Genomic DNA, 21,226 nt, shown 5'->3' with positions numbered 1-21,226 from the left:
TGGCCAGATGGAAGCCACTCCTCAGTAAAAGGCACATGACAGATGAACAGAGCAAAGTAGAAAGAGATCCTTGATGAAAACCTCCTCTAGAGCGCTCAGGACCGCAGACTGGGGCGAATGTTCACCTTCCAACAGGACAACGACCCTAAGCACACAGCCAATACAAAATAGGTGTGGCTTCGGTACAAGTTTCTGAATGTCCTTTAGTGGCCCAGAATCTGATCAAACATCTCTGGAGGGACCTGAAAATAGCTGTCCATCCAACCTGACAGAGCCTGAGAGGATCTGCAGAGAAGAATGGGAGAAACTCCCCAAATACAGTTGTGTTAAGCTTGTAGTGTCATACCTAAGAAGACTTGCCGCTGTAATCGCTGCCACAGGTGCTTCAACAAAGTACTTCGTAAAGAGTCTGAATACTTATGTAAATGTCATATTTCATAATTTTTTTTAAATATGAAATTAGTTTTTCTTTGTCATTATAGGATATTGTGTGTAGATTGAGGAGGGAAAAAACGATTTAATCAATTTTAGAATAAGGCTGTAACGTAACAAAATGTGGAAAAAGTCAAGGGGTCTGAATACTTTCCGAAGGCACTGTATACTAAGGCATTTCAGGTCAGCATCCAAACTCTGTGCTTAGTGAGATGCAGCATGGCAAAAACACAGAGCCACAGTGTGTTTCTATACATTTTTATCCTACTAAGCAATTGGGATACACTTGTTATTCTCAAAGCTCCAAAAGCTTCTAGCAAAGAAGTGAAACATTTTGCCGGTCTTCTGCGAAACATCTGTTCACTCAATTTAAAATACTTGCATGTCTATGCATAAAAACAGAGAGTTTTCAGCATTGTTGGGCCTCAGTAAGGTGGAGGTGGTGAGTCTCCGACCCTGCTGGAGGTCGAGTTCAGGACGTGTGTGTCGACAGTCTGAGTCGGTGGGGAACAGCTGGCCGCTGTTTGAATTCTGCACCTTGTTGCACCGACCGGCTTCTTTCTGCAGGATTAAAGCTTTGCGACCCATCTGTCTGGCGTCAACCCAAATCTAAGCATTGCCATATCAAGCGCAGCCAGAGGTGTCCTACCACTTGGCTGAGCATCACAATGACAAAGGGGGTCACCTTTGCCTTCAGATTCTGTCTGAGAAGTGAGGATAGGTGAGGAAATGTGGGACTTATACACCTTTCAAAACAAAAAGTTTTGCCCTCAGCTTTAGCATGCCGGCAACTTTTTGCAGACTTTTCTTGTCTGAAAGGTATTGCCGGCAACAAAGCTTTAACTTTTTTTCCCGCCAGCCGACATGGTCAGGCGGTATTATGTTTAAATGTCCTGCCAACCCCTCAGTATAATTGTCCCCTTTCATCTTACCGGCTTTTGTCATACATTAAATCATGAACATTCCATTGTTCTCCGACATCAAACTTGTCTTTATCAATATGAAAAAGTATTTTAAAAAACGTCTGGCTGCATGCTGAAACCTGGTCCAAATAATAACGTTATTTGCTCTATTTTTTGCAACAAAAAAAACATCTGTTTAAAAAACGTATTTCGGATAACGCCCAAGTCTAGCACACCAGGCAATTAAAAGCAACTTTCTAGACAACGTTTTGATTTAGTGCTAGGCTTGGGCGTTATCCAGATATTCATACCTTAATACCAACCTTGTGCCATACTGGGATATTTGGTAATACTGGCACTGAACACAAGGAGCGCTATTTTCAAACCCCACTGAGCCTTTGTAACCCAAAGGTTAGCAATGCTAACAAGTACATGTACATGAAAATCCCATAGAGAATGAGCTAATGAGCACATTGCGAACATTTTATACAGTCTGTGACCTAAACTATTTTCAGGACAGACACCCCAGCTCATGAAGTTATACAAGTAACTAAAAAATGCTACTCAGTTTGCTGCACGCACAAAACAAATACTACACAGCAAGGTTCATGATCCAGTAGGGGATTCTCTGCTTTTACCGGCAAGCAAAACTTAATTTTGGAAGAAGCTAACCTTAGCTAGATAGCTAATTTAGTAGCTAGTTAGCTAACCAAATGCACAACTGCAGAGCATTTAGACCGTTAACTTAATAGTGATAAGATATCTAGTTGGCAAACATTTAGTTGTGAATTCCGTACTCTAACTAGGTCACCTGCCGCGTGCTGCACAACAGTGAGTGACTTACAAGGCTCCTTCTCTCATCATCGTGTGCTTGTAAACAAACAATTATGTGACAGGTTTAATAAAGAACACAATTTTATTTATCTCCTAACATATTGCACAAGTTCAGTGCAGGTATTTACTTTACATTTGAATATTTGTTTCTACTTTTTATCAAAAAACTTTGAAGAAATAGTTTTGACAGTATTAAAAAACCATCCCATGGCTATTTCCAAGCCCAGAATACGATATACCACCCAAGACTATTTAGTGCTAGCTTGTTGGCTAACTTGGCTATAGCCATCTCATATAAATTACCAAAACATATCTGACAATGTTTTGAGATTAACTGTAGACACATTACAAGGTAGTTAAGTATGGCAAACTGCTAACGTACTGGTAGGAATGTGAAGAAACTAAAGCAGTGCATTGCATTCTGTCTTTTCGGAGCAACTTAGAACTTGATCAACGCTGCTTGCTGCAGGTTACCATGACAACGGTCACAACAACAGGGTCAAAGTTGAATGTCTCTTGCTCAGTTGCCGCCAAATCAATGGCACTATAGAAGGCCGACATGAGGTAAAGATGGGACTGTTTTGAAAAGGCATCATATAAACATTGCCCAATTGTTTTTACAGGAAACATGCTAGGGCTAGTGATTGCCAGGGACCTCACGATACGATATTATCACGATACTTAGGTGGCGATACAATATGTTGTGCAATTCTCACGATTCGATATGTATTGCGATTCAATACTGAATCTGATTTTCCAAACAGATTGCTCACCATATGTCTGCTGCAGAGGGACAAGAGAAAGCCATGAGTACGAGTTTTGATCAGTCATGGAAATATAAGTGCTTAAAACAAATTGACTCCCTATTTAATGGAGAACAAGCTATGAAGGAAAAATTCTGGAGCTTTGGTGCAAGTTCAGCCAACTAGCGCAAAAATATTGCAATATTGTCAAAATGATATATCACCAAAAATTATATCCCGATATGTAACTGTATCAATCCTATTTAGGGAGCAAATACAAAACATTCATTTGCTAAACGGATTGGATTGGAACCAGTGCTTTGGACAGATGACATGAGAATGCATGAGCAGAAAATAACCACATACCTACTATAAAATACAGTGGTGGATCTTTGATGTTAGGGAGCTATTTTGCTTCCACTGGTCCTGGGGCCCTTGTTAAGGTCAACGGCATCATGAACTTTACCCACTACCAGGACATTTTAGCCAAAAACATTGTTGCGTCTGCCAGGAGGCTGAAACTTGGCTGCAAGTGTATCTTCCAGCAAGACAATAAGCACACATCAAAATCCACAAAGAAATGGTTAAATGGCCACAAAAATCTAAATTTTGCAATGGCCATCAGTCACCGGACTTAAATTCTAGATGCTCTACAGATTTGTTAATATTATGACCATCTGTTGATAAGCAACTGCTTGCTAAGGTTAGGGTTAGGTTCAGAGAAAAGGGTTAATTTTAGGGTTAAGGGTTAATGTTAGTGTTAGGGCTAAGGTTAGTAGATAGATAGTTGAAAATGTACTGATAGTCCATCTGTAGATGCGCTACAGACTATCCAAAGGGTGTCAATTTCGAATCCCACTCTACATATTGCAGATGGTTGTATACTAGCAAAGTCATGAAAATAGAATACTAATAAACAGGAGAGGAGTGGAGGGGGGCCCTCAGGATTAGACTGGGAGCTAAGTGAGCAGTTTGTCTTGGCRTTGGCTTAGGGCTTTCTTTTAACACTTTGTGGGACAGACACTGTCAGCAGCATCAGAAGGATTTTCCTCAGGCTCACAGGTATTTAACCAGAGTAGTTAAGAGGGTTTGGTTTGGTACTGATATAATGTGACAGGTAGAATACATGTTCCAGCTGTAGCTAAACACCCAGCAGCCCCTATGCTCATCTTTGTGGATGTGCTGGTTGTGGTGGATCATGTGTACTGTACAATGGTGCTACTGTGATAATAATTGTCCATCTTGTTTTGACACTGTTATCATATATACAGTTGAAGTTGGAAGTTTACATACACCTTAGCCAAATACATTTCAACTCAGTTTTTCCCAATTCCTGACATTTAATCCTAGTAAAAATCCCCTGTCTTAGGTCAGTTAGGATCACCACTTTATTTTAAGAATGTGAAATGTCAGAATAATAGTAGAGAGTGATTTATTTCAGCTTTTATTTCTTTCATCACATTCCCAGTGGGTCAGAAGTTTACATACACTCAATTAGTATTCGGTAGCATTGCCTTTAAATTGTTTAACTTGGGTCAAACGTTTCTGGTAGCATTCCACAAGCTTCCCACAATAAGTTGGGTGAATTTTGGCCCATTCCTTCTGACAGAGCTGGTGTAACTGAGTCAGGTTTGTAGGCGTCCTTGCTCGCACACGCTATTTCAGTTCTGCCCACACATTTTCTATAGGATTGAGATAAGGGCTTTGTGATGGCCACTCCAATACCTTGACTTTGTTGTCCTTAAGCCATTTTGCCACAACTTTGGAAGTATGCTTGGGGTCATTGTTCATTTGGAAGACCCATTTGCGACCAAGCTTTAACTTCCTGACTGATATCTTGAGATGTTGCTTCAATATATCCACCACATTTTCCTTCTTCATGCGCCATCTATTTTGTGAAGTGCACCAGTACCTCCTGCAGCAAAGCACCCCCACAACATGATGCTGCCACCCCCGTGCTTCACGGTTGGGATGGTGTTCTTCGGCCTTTGTCCTCCAAACATAACGATGGTCATTATGGCCAATCAGTTCTATTTTTGTTTCATCAGACCAGAGGATATTTCTCCAAAAAGTACGATCTTTGTCCCCATGTGCAGTTGCAAACCGTAATCTGGCTTTTTTATGCCGGTTTTGGAGCAGTGGCTTCTTCCTTGCTGAGCGGCCTTTCAGGTTATGTCAATATAGGACTCGTTTTACTGTGGATATAGATACTTTTGTGACAGAACGCATCTCCTTCCTGAGCGGTATGACGGCTACGTGGTCCCATTGTGTTTATATTTGCGTGTTCTTGTTTGTACAGATGAACGTGGTGCCTTCATGCGTTTGGAAATTGCTCCCAAGAATGAGCCAGACTTGTAGAGGTCTACAATTTTTTTCTAAGATCTTGGCTGAAATCTTTTGATTTTCCCATGATGTCAAGCAAAGAGGCACTATATTTGAGGGTAGGCCTTGAAATACATCCACAGTTACACCTCCAATTGACTCAAATTATGTCGATTAGCCTATCAGAAGCTTCTAAAGCCATGACATCATTATCTGGAATTTTCCAAGCTGTTTAAAGGCACTGTCAACTTAGTGTATGTAAACTTCTGACCCACTGGAATTGTGATGCAGTGAATTATAAGTGAAATAATCTGTCTGGAAACAATTTGTTGGAAAAAATTACTTGTGTCATGCACAAAGTAGATGTCCTAACCGACTTGCCAAAACTATAGTTTGTTAAGAAGAAATGTGTGGAGTGGTTGAAAAACGAGTTTTATGAATCCAACCTAAGTGTATGTAAGCTTCTGACTTCAGCTGTGTGTGTGTGTGTGTGTGTGTGTGTGTGTGTGTGTGTGTGTGTGTGTGTGTGTGTGTGTGTGTGTGTGTGTGTGTGTGTGTGTGTGTGTGTGTGTGTGTGTGTGTATATATAGTATATTACCACACTGTCTTCAAATATGAGCGTTTCTATGTATTTATCTGATTGTTCTAATAATCAACAAGCAGAGAATTCTTTGGGTCAATTTGTAGATGGTAAATCCGAGACTTCCATTTCCCCAGAAATGAGAACATTTAATGAGAACCTTTATTTTCTGTTAGCTTTTACATAATATTGACATAATTTCAGCCTAGGGTCACTAAAGGTGAATAAGTCCTGTAATTGTATGGTATGTACATTCATTGTTTACCTGTGATATGTCTGTGTGACAGCACAGCATCATTCGTTTTTTTTTTGCTCATGCCAATAATGTATTGTGATCATAATTATGAAGCTGCCAATCACCCATTCCTGGTGTTTTGGAATAAGAATCTCAGTCCTCTATAATTATCTTGTAAACAGGGAATATAATCACGACAAGTGGCACTTCTCTAGAACTTGTCATTTGCACATAGCATGAGCCTGTGCATGATCTCATGCAGCATTTCCACAGCTCTCCAGTTTGCTGTCACTGACACGTTCATCTAGCCGTTCATTGATATTATCATTGGTATTGGTCCAATAAGAAGGTCTCTTCTCACTACTGCTGAAATTAATGTATTTCTTCAATGGCGAGTTGATTGGAGTGAGGAATTGCATTCGGATTGCCACGCCTGCAAGGGACAGATAACACAGGATTGTTAACTAAATGGAGCCATAAATGTTTAAACATGGTTAGCATTTCATATAGCCATGTCCTCTGCATCTTTCCTTTTATCTGTCTACTTATATAATTGCAATGGAGCATCAGCTGCCTACATGTCCTTATTTAAAACAGTCTTGATAAAGATGTGAAACTGCTTTCATTTCATTTGAACGAAATTAAATAGGGAATGTTTTTTGCTGCATCGATACAATGGAGCTTTTTGTCTGTTTCATATGAGCCTCGGAAAATCAGGTGCTACAATGAAATAATCAGACTGGTATTATTTCATTGGAATTTTGACCCCAGTTTTGCGTTGAAGGACTGCCTGTACTCATTACCATCCTAATACCCTACTGTGGTCCTAGACTCTGAATGTTGCAGCCATGTAGCTTTACCAGCAAGGGATTACAGTTGAGCGCTTCCTTGATTAGGTTTTGGTGTCAATGAGGAAGGAGTGGGACATAATAGCATCTCAGAGAGCGATATTCAATGTATAATAGGCACACACAGCAAAGGCAAAAAGGTGGAGCGGAAAATAAGGATTGGCTGCTGCACTTCCTCTCCCCTGTCAGGTGTTCCCCCAGCTGCTTAAGCCTACTGTACATCCATCATGTATGGCTCCCTCATCAGACAGCTTTAACTTGGATCAATTTAGGTTAAAGCTGCAATATATACACTGCTCAAAAAAATAAAGGGAACACTTAAACAACACAATGTAACTCCAAGTCAATCACACTTCTATGAAATCAAACTGTCCACTTAGGAAGCAACACTGATTGACAATAAATTTCTCATGCTGTTGTGCAAATGGAATCGACAAAAGGTGGAAATTATAGGCAATTAGCAAGACACCCCCAAAAAAGGAGTGATTCTGCAGGTGGTGACCACAGACMACTTCTCAGTTCCTATGCTTCCTGGCTGATGTTTTGGTCACTTTTGAATGCTGGCGGTGCTCTCACTCTAGTGGTAGCATGAGCCGGAGTCTACAACCCACACAAGTGGCTCAGGTCTGTCTCTTATACACATCTAGATGTGTATAAGAGACAGTATATACACTGCTCAAAAAAATAAAGGGAACACTTAAACAACACAATGTAACTCCAAGTCAATCACACTTCTATGAAATCAAACTGTCCACTTAGGAAGCAACACTGATTGACAATAAATTTCTCATGCTGTTGTGCAAATGGAATCGACAAAAGGTGGAAATTATAGGCAATTAGCAAGACACCCCCAAAAAAGGAGTGATTCTGCAGGTGGTGACCACAGACAACTTCTCAGTTCCTATGCTTCCTGGCTGATGTTTTGGTCACTTTTGAATGCTGGCGGTGCTCTCACTCTAGTGGTAGCATGAGACGGAGTCTACAACCCACACAAGTGGCTCAGGTAGTGCAGTTCATCCAGGATGGCACATCAATGCGAGCTGTGGCAAAAAGGTTTGCTGTGTCTGTCAGCGTAGTGTCCAGAGCATTGACTGTCTCTTATACACATCTAGATGTGTATAAGATGGCGAGCACATGGAGGGCTGTGCGGCCCCACAAAGAAATGCCACCCCACACCATGACTGACCCACCGCCAAACCGGTCATGCTGGAGGATGTTGCAGGCAGCAGAACATTCTCCACGGCGTCTCCATACTCTGTCACGTCTGTCACATGTGCTCATGTGCTCAGTGTGAACCTGCTTTCATCTGTGAAGAGCACTGGGCGCCAGTGTCGAATTTGCCAATCTTGGTGTTCTCTGGCAAATGCCAAACGTCCTGCACGGTGCTGGGCTGTGAGCACAACCCCCACCTGTGGACGTCGGGCCCTCATACCACCCTCATGGAGTCTGTTTCTGACCGTTTGAGCAGACACATGCACATTTGTGGCCTGCTGGAGGTCATTTTGCAGGGCTCTGGCAGTGCACCTCCTTGCACAAAGGCGGAGGTAGCGGTCCTGCTGCTGGGTTGTTGCCCTCCTACGGCCTCCTCCACGTCTCCTGATGTACTGGCCTGTCTCCTGGTAGCGCCTCCATGCTCTGGACACTACGCTGACAGACACAGCAAACCTTTTTGCCACAGCTCGCATTGATGTGCCATCCTGGATGAACTGCACTAACTGAGCCACTTGTGTGGGTTGTAGACTCCGKCTCATGCTACCACTAGAGTGAGAGCACCGCCAGCATTCAAAAGTGACCAAAACATCAGCCAGGAAGCATAGGAACTGAGAAGTGGTCTGTGGTCACCACCTGCAGAATCACTCCTTTTTTGGGGGTGTCTTGCTAATTGCCTATAATTTCCACCTTTTGTCGATTCCATTTGCACAACAGCATGAGAAATTTATTGTCAATCAGTGTTGCTTCCTAAGTGGACAGTTTGATTTCATAGAAGTGTGATTGACTTGGAGTTACATTGTGTTGTTTAAGTGTTCCCTTTATTTTTTTGAGCAKTGTATATATTTGGGCGACCTGACCAAATTCACATAGAAATGTGAGATATAGACATGTCATTCTCATTGAAAGCAAGACATGTTCTATGCGCGCTATATCTATGCTTCCTGTTACGTTTTGGTTTTGAGTCTTATACTTTCGGGTTTTGTACACAATCTTCAAATAGATGAAAATACCATATTTTTGGTTATGGAAAATATATATCACAGCGGTTTAGATGGTACAATGATTCTCTATACTATACTTGCTTGTTTTGTTACAAACTGAAATTAGGCAAACTATTAGAATTTTAGCAACCAGGAAATGTCGGAGCGATTTCTGCATAGTGCACCTTTTAAGTAATACAAACAGGAGAATGATGCAGTTACTTCGGAGGCCAAAATGTCTGCTCTGGGACATATGGGCAATTCTTCAACTCAGACTCGTTGACCCCAATTCACTGTCCCGCAGAGATGGTCCCTATAAACGTTTTCTTTAAGCCTTTTCTCATTGGTTTGAGATGGTATTTCACTTGATTACAGATGTTATCGACATGCGGGGTGACAAGTAGCCTCGTGGTTAGAGTGTTGGGCCAGTAACCGAAAGGTTGCTAGATCGAATCCCTGAGCTGACAAGATAAAAATCTGTAATTTTGCCCCTGAACAAGGCAGTCAATGTCACGATCGTTATAATGAGTGGACCAAGATGCAGCGTGGTATGGTTCCATCCTCTTTATTTTGGAGTGAAACTCAAAGAAAACAATAAAGCGCAAAACGAAACGTGAAGCTAATGAAGTGCTCGCAGGCAACTGGGGAAATGGCTGCCTAAATATGATCCCAAATCAGAGACAACGATAAACAGCTGCCTCTGATTGGGAACCATACCAGGCCAACATAGATATATAAATCACCTAGATAACCCACCCTAGTCACACCCCGACCTAACCAACATAGAGAATAAAAAGCTCTCTATGGTCAGGTCGTGACAGTTAACTCACTGTTCCTAGGCCATCATTGTAAATAAGAATTAGTTCTTAACTGACTTGCCTAGTTAAATAAAGGTTCAAATAAAATAAAAATCTCCCTCTGACCCTTGACCCCCGAGAAGAATCAAATTAAATTGAGAGTGAGGGAAAAAAATATAAACCCCTCTAATTCATCTAATGTCAGTTTGGGGCTTTGCAGAAATAATTATTGACAATGGTATGTAACAATTTAATTAACTGTCTACCATAACAATATAAAACATTGAAATAGCACATTATYCATCAGGTTGTCGCATGGAAGCCTTTAGCTTAGTGTATTTACTTCACACAAAGTCTCCATAATTCAAAGTACACGCAATATTGACACTGCGCACGCGACCCAATTTCAGTTAATAAACTCTACAGGAAACCCCTACAGTATAGCCTATAGAAGAATGTGTGCCTCTTTCAGCTGTCATTGTGGCTCTTCAGACAGTCACACATTTGATAGGGCTATACACAATCAACTACATAGGCAATCTCTGTCACAGACATGAAGTCTTAACAATTCAGAGAGGAATGGGGAAAAATTCTATCTTCTCCTGTACTAAAAATCACAAAGAGGATTTTGACACCCATCATCTGATTGTTTTGAAATAATTTTGAAACAGATAAGCAATCCTTGAAACATTATTTTGTTGAAATATAACTTGATCTGAGAAATTAAGCTAAATGATTGCACCCAGATTTGCCATTTTTATTTATAGGACTTTTAAATATAGTACTTAACACCCGAATTGGACCAAACTTTTTTCTAACGATGACTTAGACATGAGGAATGTTTTTGTCATCAGTGTTCATGCAAGTTTGATGTATGTGCCACCCAGAACCAATTATAAGGTTAACTGATAGTTGCTAATGGCTGCTATTGAGACACAAAACACAGAGAATGGAGGTGAATGTCAATTTTTAGGGTCTTAATTTGTGACATTGTATTTAAGATACATTTTTGTGTATTGCTTGACTTGTGTGCAAGGCCAGATTACAAGATTATTAAGGACATTTGAGGGTTCTGCTCCACATCCTGAAAAATAGGGTGTCCAAACCCAACAATACGCCACCTATGAAATTGTGTTACAGGTCTCTGCATACTTACAATTGAAAAATATTTGTTATACAGAATTATACTGTATATTGTTAGACTACAAGGCTGAAACTTATGGTTTTGGGAAGAATTTCTGAGAAAATATCATGAATTATGTCCCCTTTTGTTTAACGATCTAAAGAAGCCATTTGTATCGATATCAAATCATTTCTGGGTAACAATTAAGTACCTTACTGTGATTGTTTTCAATTAAAATGGTCAAATAGATTCTTACCAAATACCAATTTCTCAAGCAAGCATTTTGTCTGAGAGTGGTCTAAATTGGGAGGGGGAAACTGAAAACTAGCTGTTATTGGCAGATAGGTTTGGAACTCTCTTTCTTATTGGTCTATTAACTAACGTACCATCTGGTGAAGTCACCAGGCAGGCCAAAAACTCCATCTCACCAAAACAGGAAGAATTTCAGGCGGTCTTTTGAAACAGCTCTTACACTAAAAGGGTATTATTGACATTTTCACAATTTCACAGTATTAATCCAACCTCGTAGTGTGGAAATATATACAAAACATAGAAAAATCACATTTCTGACTGCACTGGGCATTTAATCCAACTTTTTCAATAAATACGCAAGTAATTGCTCTGCCACTATGGCTCTTTGCATAAAAATGGAAAATATAATTATAAAATCWATTATTAATTACATTGTTAGTAATAATAATAAAAATTAAAGGGACTCATATAGCGCTTTTCAAGGACCCAAAGTCGCTTTACAATTGTAGAAATTTAATTTAAATTTAAAAAAAAATCACACTAAACAAAACCATGAATAAAGAGAGGGGGGGCTCAAGGAAGGGAAAGAGTATAATGTATCAGTGTATGGCGAGGTTAGGGTTGGATATGAACCCGATTTAGGGTAATTGGTGGTATCGGGGTTAGTGGAGGGGGAAAACACTGACGGATAAGATAGAAATTAAATATTGTTTGTTTTTACGATTTTAAGACCAGTATCTATCTTTCTGAAGCCACYGCCCCTAGCTCTGCATGGTCTATATTGTATTGTAAAAGATTGCTCCAGCTGAATGACCATCCATAGCACATACATCAGACTTGACACCATTTGTCTTTGATTGCTACCTGCTACTGCTGACCCACACCCACTCTGGAAATACAGGGTGAAGAAGAAAAAAGAAATATTTTATGCTAACGGTACACTCTAAAGATGTGCTCAGCATACGTGTCTCTGAAAGAGCATGAATTGGATTACCTTCTCAAAATTGGTTAATTCAAGCTGCACCTGGCCCCTTTTGAAATGCCATAATTTAATATTAGGGAGCGCGCTATGACTGACTGATCTTGAGCAAGGTGCTATGCATGCATGCAAGCCACACACACACAGTGGTGTAATGGTGCCTGAATAATTTCCCCCCCAAAAAATCCAAACGCCCCGCCCGACGAAGGAAAGACGCCCTGTGTGAAAAATGATATGAGAAACAGTGACATACACTCTGAACGACCTAAAATTATAAATCCTGTATTGGTCTTTCACAGTCAGGCCAATCCAAACTGTACTGTGCAAGTAGGCTAATAGTAGACCTACCATTGAAACAGATAAATGTCCAAAATTCACAGGTTTCATATTTTTCCTAATTGTTTCAGGTTTTCACTCTCAAAGTCATACAGAAAAACAACATTTGTTTTGAGGTCTGGGACATCTAAGAAATTTAGATTTTTGAGTGTATTTACCCTTTAATTCAAGTGTGCAGACACCTCACACTGTTTGCTTAGCAGTGTTTCATATGCTGTTCTATTGATTTTCTTTACATTTTCTTTCATTGTCTCTGAGGAAAAGGCATCATCTTGGTCATATTAGCAACCCATGATAATTGTTGCATATTTAACCCCCCCCCTTTCTATATTTCCAATGGATATTTCCATCTCTGTCCATGCACATTTTAGAAYGCCTTTTTCCTGCAAATATAATTTTAGAACATTCACCGCGAAGGTACATTGCCCCACTTAAAATGTGAAGTATTAATAGTTTATCAACATTTTAAGCTAAACATTCTGATCTGTTCCATCAGCCTTATTAATTGAAACGGCAGTGGAGRTTTAAGAAGTGAGTATACGCAATGCCCACTGAAAAATAAGTGGGTATACGCCGCACACACACAATACATAACCAGGCAGCATCACACCCGAATGCCAGGAATTGATTCACATTCTTTGTGATACATCTACTGTCTGTCCAAGCTCAACATTTCCTCTTATGGATCATAAATGAGTCTTATGGTGCTGATGTAACCATTGCATGCGAATCCTTCAGCGAACACTGTTCCATCAGTTCACAGGAGCCTCCTGCATCTGAAATGCCTTTGAAGCTCTGTGTAGAGTAGTGAGCATTGCAGAATTCAAACATGTCAGTTTTCTCCATTATGCAAATACATACCTTATTCCTAGTAACCCCTCACCCCCATTCCTATTTCCTTTGTGTCATTAATATTGCAGCAAAACTTTTACACTCAATTTCAAATTGTGTCACATGATTATGGCATCGCTTTACATCTTATTGCTTTTCATTGTTGGCGTCAAAATGCCTGGCAGAGAATAGTAGTCACTATTTTTCAAAAGAGAACAAACAGTATAATATGTTTTCATAGGACACTCCTTTTCCCACACTTCAAAGCATTTTATATGGAGCAATACTGCAGAATGTGGCTTCAAAATACAATACAAAAGTGATCTCACTTTTCACCAATTTTAATGATAAGGAAATAGCCCAGTGTTATTTAGAGTATCTAATCAGTGATTGTTTTTCTGACATGTCCTTTCTCTGTCTCTCTTGTGTCTCCATAGGTAACCGATAGGATGGGGGCCAGGGAAGCGAGTGGGCACAGCTACCTGGTGGCTTGCTGGCAGCCCATTCTGATTCTGATGCTGGGCACCGTACTGTCCGGTTCCACCACAGGCTGCCCGTCCCGCTGCGAGTGCAATGCCCAGGAGCGCTCGGTCATATGCCACCGCAAGAAGCTTATGTCCGTCCCTGAGGGCATCCCCACAGAAACGCGGCTGCTGGACCTCAGCAAGAACCGCATCAAGACCATCAACATGGACGAGTTCGCAGCCTACCCCAACCTGGAGGAGCTGGAGCTCAACGAAAACACCATCTCGGCCATCGAGCCCGGCGCCTTCAACAACCTGTACGGCCTCCGGACATTGGGGCTGCGCAGCAACAAGCTCAAACTCATCCAGCTGGGTGTGTTCACGGGCCTCAGCAACCTCACCCAGTTGGACATCAGTGAGAACAAGATAGTCATCCTGCTGGACTATATGTTCCAAGACCTGTACAACCTGCGCTCCATGGAGGTGGGCGACAATGACTTGGTGTTTATCTCCCACCGGGCCTTCCATGGTCTCAGCAGCCTGGAGCAGCTGACTTTGGAGAAGTGCAACCTGACCTCGGTGCCCACCGAGGCCTTCACCCACCTCCACAGTTTGATCTTTCTCAGGCTGCGCCACCTCAACATCTACGTTATTAAGGATTACTCCTTCAAAAGACTGTACCGGCTGAAAGTGCTGGAGATCGCCAACTGGCCCTACCTGGACACCATGACCTCCAATTGCCTCTATGGACTGAACCTCACCTCGCTGACCATCACCAATGGCAACCTGACCTCCATCCCATACGTGGCTCTCCGGCACTTGGTCTACCTACGGTTTCTGAATCTGTCCTATAACCCCATCCACACCATTGAGGGGAATAAGCTCCATGACCTTCTGAGGCTCCAGGAGTTTCACCTGGTTGGGGGCAGGCTGGCTATGATCGAGCCCTACTCGTTCCGAGGCCTAAACTATCTGAAGATCTTCAATGTGTCTGGCAATGCCTTGAGCACCTTGGAGGAGTCTGCGTTCCACTCGGTAGGCAACCTGGAGACTCTGGCGCTTTACGATAACCCCTTGGCATGTGACTGCCGGCTGCTGTGGGTGTTCCGGAGACGCTGGAGGCTCAACTTCAACCGGCAGCAACCCACCTGCGCTTCACCTGAGTTCGTACAGGGAAAAGAGTTTAAAGATTTCCCGGACGTCCTGCAGCCCAACTACTTCACGTGTCGCAAGTCCAGGATCCGGGACCGCAAGGCGCAGCAGAAATTTGTGGACGAGGGAACTACTGTTCATTTTGTATGCCAGGCGGACGGTGATCCCGCCCCAGTCATCATGTGGCTCTCACCCCAGAAGCAGTTCATCACGACCAAAACCATCGGGCGGCTCACAGTATTCCCCGATGGCACCCTTGAGGTGCGCTACGCTCAGATTCAGGATAATGGCACGTATGTGTGTATAGCCAGCAATGCCGGTGGCAACGACACATCTCTTGCCCACCTGCATGTCCATAGCTACTCTCCAGACTGGCCTCACCAACCCAACAAGACCTTTGCATTCATCTCCAACCAGCCCAATGAGAATGGTGCCAATGGGACCCGAACCAACGTCCCTTTCCCCTTCGACATAAAGACCTTAATCATCGCCACCACCATGGGATTTATATCGTTCCTCGGCGTCGTCCTCTTCTGTCTCGTCATCCTCTTCCTCTGGAGCAGAGGAAAAGGCAACGTCAAGCCAAACATAGAGATTGAGTATGTGCCACGCAAGTCAGACGCTGGGATGAGCAGCAACAACGCAGACGCCCCTCGCAAGTTTAACATGAAAATGATTTAACGGGACCAAGAGAGCAAACAGACTCTTAACTTGAAATTGTAAAAAAAAAAAAAAGAAACGTCAAATCCTCCCTTACAAATCTGTGGATCCTGGGATGTAATCATAAAGTAATCTATTTTCCCTGACTTAACTGTTGGAGATGGAGAGAGAAGTTCCTTGCTTTCGTAATATGTTGAGTATATGAGGGGGATGATAGCAAAGCAGACGCTCCACAGCGTTGGCAATTTCTGCAAGACCTTTAGGTACGTTTGTTCGAAAGCAAATTTTGTTGTGTGCGATTCATATTCTTGTGGATTTATATTGGGAAGAAATTATAGAAAAAAAGAGATGAACCCTTCTCTATGTACGTAATAACCTGCCTTCACTGTCCTTTTGCCTGTGTTCTTAGTTTATAGATTTTTTACAGAAATTGAAATATTTGTTTACCAAAATGTTAAGAGTAGATTGTATGGGTTGATGAGCACATTTAAACAATCCCTTCTGGTACTTTGTCAGTCAGAATATACAGTACCAGTCAAAAGTTTGGACACACCTACTCATTCAAGGGTCTTTCTTTATTTTTACTATTTTCTACATTGTAGAATAATAGTGAAGACATCAACACTATGAAATAACACATATGGAATCAGGTAGTAACCAAAAAAGTGTTAAACAACTCAAAATATATTTTAGATTCTTCTAAGTAGCCACCCTTTGCCTTAATGACAGCGTACCACACTCTTGGCATTCTCTCAACCAGCGTCACCTGGAATACTTTTCCAACAGTCTTGAAGGAGTTTCAACATATGCTGAGCACTTGTTGGCTGCTTTTCCTTCACTCTGCTGTACAACTCATGCCAAACCATCTCAATTGGGTTAAGGTCATGTGATTCTGGAGACCAGGTCWTCTTGATGCAGCATTCCATCATCCATCCATCTCCTTCTTGGTCAAATAGCCCTTACACAGTCTGAAAGTGTTTTKGGKYMWTKKYCYKKTTWAAAAACAAATGATAGTCCCACAAAGCACAAACCAGACGGGATGGCGTATCACTGCAGGATGCTGTGGTAGCCATGCTGGTTAAGTGTGCCTTGAACTCTAAATAAATCAATGACAGTGTTACCAGCAAAGCACCCCCATACCATCACACCTCCTCCATCCTTCACGTTGGGATCCACACATGCAGAGATCATCCGTTCACCTACTCTGCGTCTCACAAAGACACGGCGGTTGGAACCAAAAATCTCCAATTTGGACTCATCAAAGCAAAGGACAGATTTCCACCGGTCTAATGTCCATTCCTCGTGTTTCTTGGCTCAAGCATGTCTCTTCTTCTTATTGGTGTCCTTTACTAGTGGTTTCTTTGCAGCAATTCGACCATGAAGGCCTGATTCTCGCCATCTCTTCTGAACAGTTGATGTTGAGATGTGTCTGTTACTTGAACTCTGTGAAGCATTTATTTGGGCTGCAATTTCTGAGGCTGGTAACTCTAATGAAGTTATCCTCTGCAGCAGAGGTAACTCTGGGTCTTCCTTTCTTGTAGCGGTTCTCATGAGAGCCAAAGTTCTTGACATTTTCCAGGTTGACTGACCTTYATGTCTTAAAGTAATGATGGACTGTTGTTTCTATTTTCTTATTTGAGCTGTTCTTATCATAATATGGACTTGGTCTTTTACCTAATAGGGCTATCTTCTGTATACCACCCCTACCTTGTCACAACAGAACTGTTTGGCTCAAACGCATTAAGAAGGAAAGAAATTCCACAAATTAACTTAACAATGCATTCCAGGTGACTTCCTCATGAAGCTGGTTGAGAGAATGCCAAGAGTGTGCAAAGGTGTCTTCAAGGCAAAGGGTGGCTACTTTGAAGAATCTCAAATATAAAATGAATTTTGGTTTGTTTAACACTTTTTCTGGTTACTACATGATTCTATGTGTTATTTCATAGTTTTGATGTCTTCACTAATATTCTACAATGTAGAAAATAGTAATATCAAGAAAACCCTTGAATGAGTAGGTGTGTCCAAACTTTTGACTGGTGTATGTATATATATATATATATATATCTATATATTATATATATATATTATATAGCTGGGCACCGTGTATATGTATATATATACAACCACAGAACATATATATATGTATGTATGTATGTATATGTGTGTGTGTGTGTGTATATATATATGTCTTCTGTATCTCGTCCATATCATTCACTACAGTCGTGGCCAAAAGTTTTGAGAATGACACAAATATTAATTTCCACAAAGTTTGCTGCTTCAGTGTCTTTAGATATTTTTGTCAGATGTTACTATGGAATACTGAAGTATATTTACAAGCATTTCATAAGTGTCAAAGGCTTTTATTGACAATTACATGAAGATGATGCAGAGTCAATATATGCAGTGTTGACCATTCTTTTTTTTTTATCAATGCTTGGAGTTTGTCAGAATTTGTGGGTTTTTGTTTGTCCCACCGCCTCTTGAGGATTGACCCAAGTTCTCAATGGGATTAAGGTCTGGGGAGTTTCCTGGACCCAAAATATCAATGTTTTTTCCCCCGAGCCACTTAGTTATCACTTTTGCCTTATGGCAAGGTGCTCTATCATGCTAGAAAAGGCATTGTTTGTCACCAAACTGTTACTGGATGGTTGGGAGAAGTTGCTCTTGGAGGATGTGTTGGTACCATTCTTTATTCATGGCTGTGTTCTTAGGCAAAAGTGTGAGTGAGCCCACTCCCTTGGCTGAGAAGCAACCCCACACATGAATGGTCATGATGCTTTACTGATGGCATGACACAGGACTGATGGTAGCGCTCACCTTGTCTTCTCCGGACAGCTTTTTTCCGGATGCTCCAAACAATCGGAAAGGGGTCTCATCAGAGAAAATGACTTTAGTCCTCAGCAGTCCTATCCCTGTACCTTTTGCAGAATCATCAGTCTGTCCCTGATGTTTTTCCTGGAGAGAAGTGGCTTCTTTGCTGCCCTTCTTGACACCAGGCCATCCTCCAAAAGTCTTCGCCTCACTGTGCGTGCAGATGCACTCACACCTGCCTGCTGCCATTCCTGAGCAAGCTCTGTACTGGTGGTGCCCCGATCCCGCAGCTGAATCAACTTTAGGAGACAGTCCTGGCGCTTGCTGGACTTCCTTGGGCGCCCTGAAGCCTTCTTCACAACAATTGAACCGCTCTCCTTGAAGTTCTTGATGATCCGATAAATGGTTGATTTAGGTGCAATCTTACTGGCACCAATATCCTTGCAGCAATATCCTGTGAAGCCCTTTTTGTGCAAAGCAATGATGACGGCACATGTTTCCTTGCAGGTAACCATGGTTGACAGAGGAAGAACAATGATTCCAAGCACTAYCCTCCTTTTGAAGCTTCCAGTCTGTTATTCGAACTCAATCAGCATGACAGAGTGATCTCCAACACTCACACCTGTGTTAACGAGAGAATCCCTGTCATGATGTCAGCTGGTCCTTTTGTGGCAGGGCTGAAATGCAGTGAAAATGTTTTTGGGGGATTCAGTTCATTTGCATGGCAAAGAGGGACTTTGCAATTAATTGCAATTCATCTGATCACTCTTCATAACATTCTGGGGTATATGCAAATTTCCATCATACAAGCTGAGGCAGCAGACTTTGTGAAAATTTATATTTGTGTCATTCTCAAAACTTTTGGCTTCGACTGTACACTACATTAAGTTGTTTTTATACCTGTGGAGCGCAATGTAATTCCTCTAGTAAACACATTGTTTTAGTGGAGTAACAATGTTACATAATTATTTAGTAATTGCATTGTAATGGTATAGTATTTCAGTTACTGTTTCTTAGTCTACTCTTTATTGTGTCATAACAAACAATGCACAATTCCATTACTATACATTTCCAAAGCAAAGACAACTTCTTACAATTACTATAACATATTACTGATGTTGTTAGTAGAGTAATTAAAGCATTACTACACATGTAAAATAGCAACTTAAACTGTTACCATGGGAGTTTCAAATACGTCATTTTGTTGGCATAATTTTGTTGTATATAAGGTTAGCTGGGTCAYTGCTCTATAGCGGCTTTTGGTTCGAACATGATTCTTCTCAAAACCCCTCTAAATGTATTAATTCATTCATTTATCAAGATTAGATCTCATCATCTGTTTTCTTGTGCTAGACATTGTGGCACACAATGTTTATTGGCCATAAACATTGCATTATTTTATCATATTTCGTCAAATATAATGATAATATACAGTGCATTCACACCCCTTGACTTTTTCCACATTTTGTTGTGACAGCCTGAATATAAAATGGTCACTGATCTATACATAATACCACATAATGTCAAATACGAATTATTTAAAATTCATAAAGGTATTCAACCCCTTTTATGGCAAGCCTAAATAAGTTCAGGAGYGAACATTTGCTTAACAAATCACATAATAAATTGCATGCACTCACTYTGTGCAATAATAGTGGTTAACATGATTTGTTAATAACTATCCCATCTCTGTACCCCACACATACAATTATCTGTATGGTCCCTTAGTCGAGCAGTGAATTTCGAGAACAGATTTAACCACAAAGACCAGGGAAGTTTCCCAATGCCTGACAAAGGAACGGAACTGATTGGTAAAAATAATGAAGCAGACACTGAATATCCGTTTGAACATGGTGAAGCTGTTAATTAGGCTTTGGATGGTGTATGAATACACCCAGGCACTACAAAGATACAGACTTCCTTCCGAACTGAGTTGCCGGAGAGAAAGAAAACCGCTCAGGGATTTCACCATGAGGCCAATGGTGATTTTAAAACAGTAACAGAGTTTAATGGCTGTGATATGACAAACCTGAGGATGGCTCAACAACATTGTGGTTACTTCAAAATACTAACCTAAATGACAGAGTGAAAAGAACGACGCCTGTACAGAATAAAACAATATTCCAAAACATGCATCCTGTTTGCAACAAGGCACTACTGCAAAATACTGCAAAAAATGTGGCATAGGAATTCAATTTTTTTCCTGAATCACTGGGTACCATTCTCAATATTTTCAAGCATGGGGGTGGCTGCATCATAATATGGGTATGCTTGTCGTCATAAAGGACTACAAAGTTTTTCCAGGATAAAAAGAAAAGGAATGTAGCTAAGCACAGGCACAATCCTAGAGGAAAACCTGGTTCCGTCTGCTTTTTAACAGACACTTAGAAACTAGTTCACCTTTCAGCAGGACCATAAACCTAAAACACAAGACCAAATCTATACGAGTTGCTTACCAAGACGACATTGAATGTTCCTGAGTGGCCTACTTAGAGTTTTGACTTAAATCTGCCTCGAAATCTATGGCAAGACTTGACAAGTCTGTCTAGCAATGATCAACAACCAACTTGACAGAGCTTGAAGAATTTTCAAAAGAATAATGTGCAAATATTCCACAATCCAGGTGTGCAAAGCTCTTAGACTTACTAATACATATTGATTAGATAAGTATTGGGTGTTTTAATTTTCATTAGTACATTATATTTATTTTTTGTGTAGATTGATGGGGGAAAA

At 41.1% G+C, this 21,226-nt stretch overlaps 2 protein-coding genes across 2 annotated transcripts in view; both read left to right on the top strand.

Annotated features, from left to right (window-relative positions):
- Positions 1 to 15,761, top strand: part of lingo1a (leucine rich repeat and Ig domain containing 1a) — a 58,047-nt gene extending 42,286 nt beyond the window's left edge. Inside the window, exon 2 of the mRNA XM_023984812.2 lies at positions 13,844 to 15,761. Within this exon, the coding sequence (XP_023840580.1) occupies positions 13,856 to 15,703 (1,848 nt within the window). The 5' untranslated portion in view covers positions 13,844 to 13,855 and the 3' untranslated portion in view covers positions 15,704 to 15,761. The remainder of the gene's footprint in view (positions 1 to 13,843) is intronic.
- LOC112073846 (uncharacterized) overlaps positions 1 to 21,226 on the top strand; it is a 584,396-nt gene that overhangs the window by 77,831 nt on the left and 485,339 nt on the right. The gene's annotated exons all lie outside the window — the stretch shown is intronic.

This window comes from Salvelinus sp. IW2-2015, linkage group LG4q.1:29, assembly GCF_002910315.2.
Source record: "Salvelinus sp. IW2-2015 linkage group LG4q.1:29, ASM291031v2, whole genome shotgun sequence".
In the NCBI taxonomy this organism is placed as follows: domain Eukaryota; kingdom Metazoa; phylum Chordata; class Actinopteri; order Salmoniformes; family Salmonidae; genus Salvelinus; species Salvelinus sp. IW2-2015.
This window is presented reverse-complemented; position numbering and strand designations above follow the sequence as displayed.